Here is a 1760-nt window from a genome sequence, read left to right as displayed (position 1 = left end):
AAGTTTTGTTCTATAATTAAACATTAACGAAGAGCACAAGGTTTGACGCACTTTGAGTATTCATGCAGCTAATTATGCAACAGTCAGGCTGTATGTCAACAGAGGTTAAAGACAGAGAGACAAAAAGTGCTGTTCACAAATGTTGTCTTGACATCACAGTCGGATTCCACTCTCATCAGCGGGGAGAGGCAGTCCGGCTCTAGCGGTGAAGCTGTGAGGTTGGAAATCTACCTGAGAATACCATAATATTGTCATTCACATAGGAGGTAATGCAATTCAGATCTAACGATGAACGGGCTCTCTAAGACATCTCTGGACCTCCAGCACACAAAGAGAATGTAAGTACACCTACATTGTGTCTCATTTGCAATGAGGGAGGCATATTTTAAAGGCTTTCCGTCTATGCACCTGGGACAGTCAGACTTTCTTAATATTCCTACTGTCTCTTGCAGGCATAACACGTGGACATCCAGAATACATGACTTCATTCAGAGTTCATTGCCATGGAGGAGAGTCAACAGGTGTTGTTTTAATTTAATCAAACTGCATATTAATATGGTGTTGTCTTGTGTTTTCTTTAAACAAATCCCCCAAACCTTTCTTTTCCTCCGTCTGCAGACAGGAAACAAATGAAACAAGCCCACTGGGAGAATCTCTTGAGACACTCCTTACCCAGAAATGTAATTTTCATTCGCTTTCAAGCAGCACAAAACTAATAACATGGTTGGTTTCTGTTTTCTTTATAATGAAGTTGTGTTCCCCTGTGTAAAAGGTGGACAAATAGCATTTCGGGACTTTCTGAAGTCAGAGTTCTGTGAGGAAAATCTGGACTTCTGGCTCGCCTGTCAAGAGTTCGAAACTTCTGACAGTCCAGAGGAGCTAACACAGAGCGCAGCACATATTTATGAAGAGTTCATCAGGGAAGAGTCACCCAAACAGGTAAAAACAAACTCTGTAAAGGGGGATAAATAATAAGGGGAGAACTTTTGTGTAGCAAAATGGGCTCAAACCCAAATATAAGCATAAAACACTTATTGCACAAGTGACAGAAAGTGCAAGTAGTTATAGTCCTAAAATACACTGACCTGTGACATTTACTGCAGATCAACCACAGCAACCAGCATTTTAAATAGTTACTTTCCGACCATAGTAATGATGCAGGTGGCTGCACACACACTTTTAACCATAAATGTTACATTGAAACAGCATGTTCAGTTATTTTAGCTGTGTTTTTCATATCTCTGCAGGTAAACTTAGATTTCTACACAAGAGACATCATCAGACAGAGTCTCCAGCACCCAAGCCCATCGTGTTTTACTGTGGCACAGAGGAAAATCTACAGCTTGATGCTGAACAGCTCCTTCCCACGCTTCATTCAATCTGAGCAATACAAAGTGCTGTTTGATGGAGCTTCTAAGCAGGGAGGCCTTGGGAAACACAGAAAGGCCTTGAAGATAAGGAGCACCAGTGATCTAATGCAGCATGATTCAAAACCAGTCAGCCTACAGTGTGTGCTCTATCTCTTGGACAAGGACTGACATCATGCATTTCACAGACAGAGGAACTACTGTTGACAGACACTTTACAGGCACTTCCACTTCCCTCAAAATGTCACCTCAACAACACAAATATCTGACTAGAGACTGAAAGTTGATCCAGTGCAATGGACATAACACACTGCAGGCGGTGTCATCTGGTGCAAAGTGAACACAAGGTTAAACTGTGGGATTTAATCCAGCTTCCAGCCTGAGACAGACAAT

General features: G+C 41.8%; 1 protein-coding gene across 1 annotated transcript; it reads left to right on the top strand.

Moving 5' to 3' along the window:
* Positions 1 to 288: 288 nt before the first annotated feature.
* On the top strand, positions 289 to 1538 carry LOC310958194 (regulator of G-protein signaling 21-like; the record flags this gene model as incomplete). The annotated part of the gene is made up of 4 exons (XM_083929043.1): positions 289 to 338; positions 619 to 680; positions 773 to 939; positions 1248 to 1538. The coding sequence occupies 4 exons, from the start codon at positions 289 to 291 to the stop codon at positions 1536 to 1538; spliced, it is 570 nt and encodes a 189-aa protein (XP_083785169.1).
* Between the last annotated feature and the right edge of the window lie 222 nt (positions 1539 to 1760).

This window comes from Echiichthys vipera (assembly GCF_963691815.1).
Source record: "Echiichthys vipera genome assembly, chromosome: 15".
Lineage (NCBI taxonomy): Eukaryota > Metazoa > Chordata > Actinopteri > Perciformes > Trachinidae > Echiichthys > Echiichthys vipera.
This window is presented reverse-complemented; position numbering and strand designations above follow the sequence as displayed.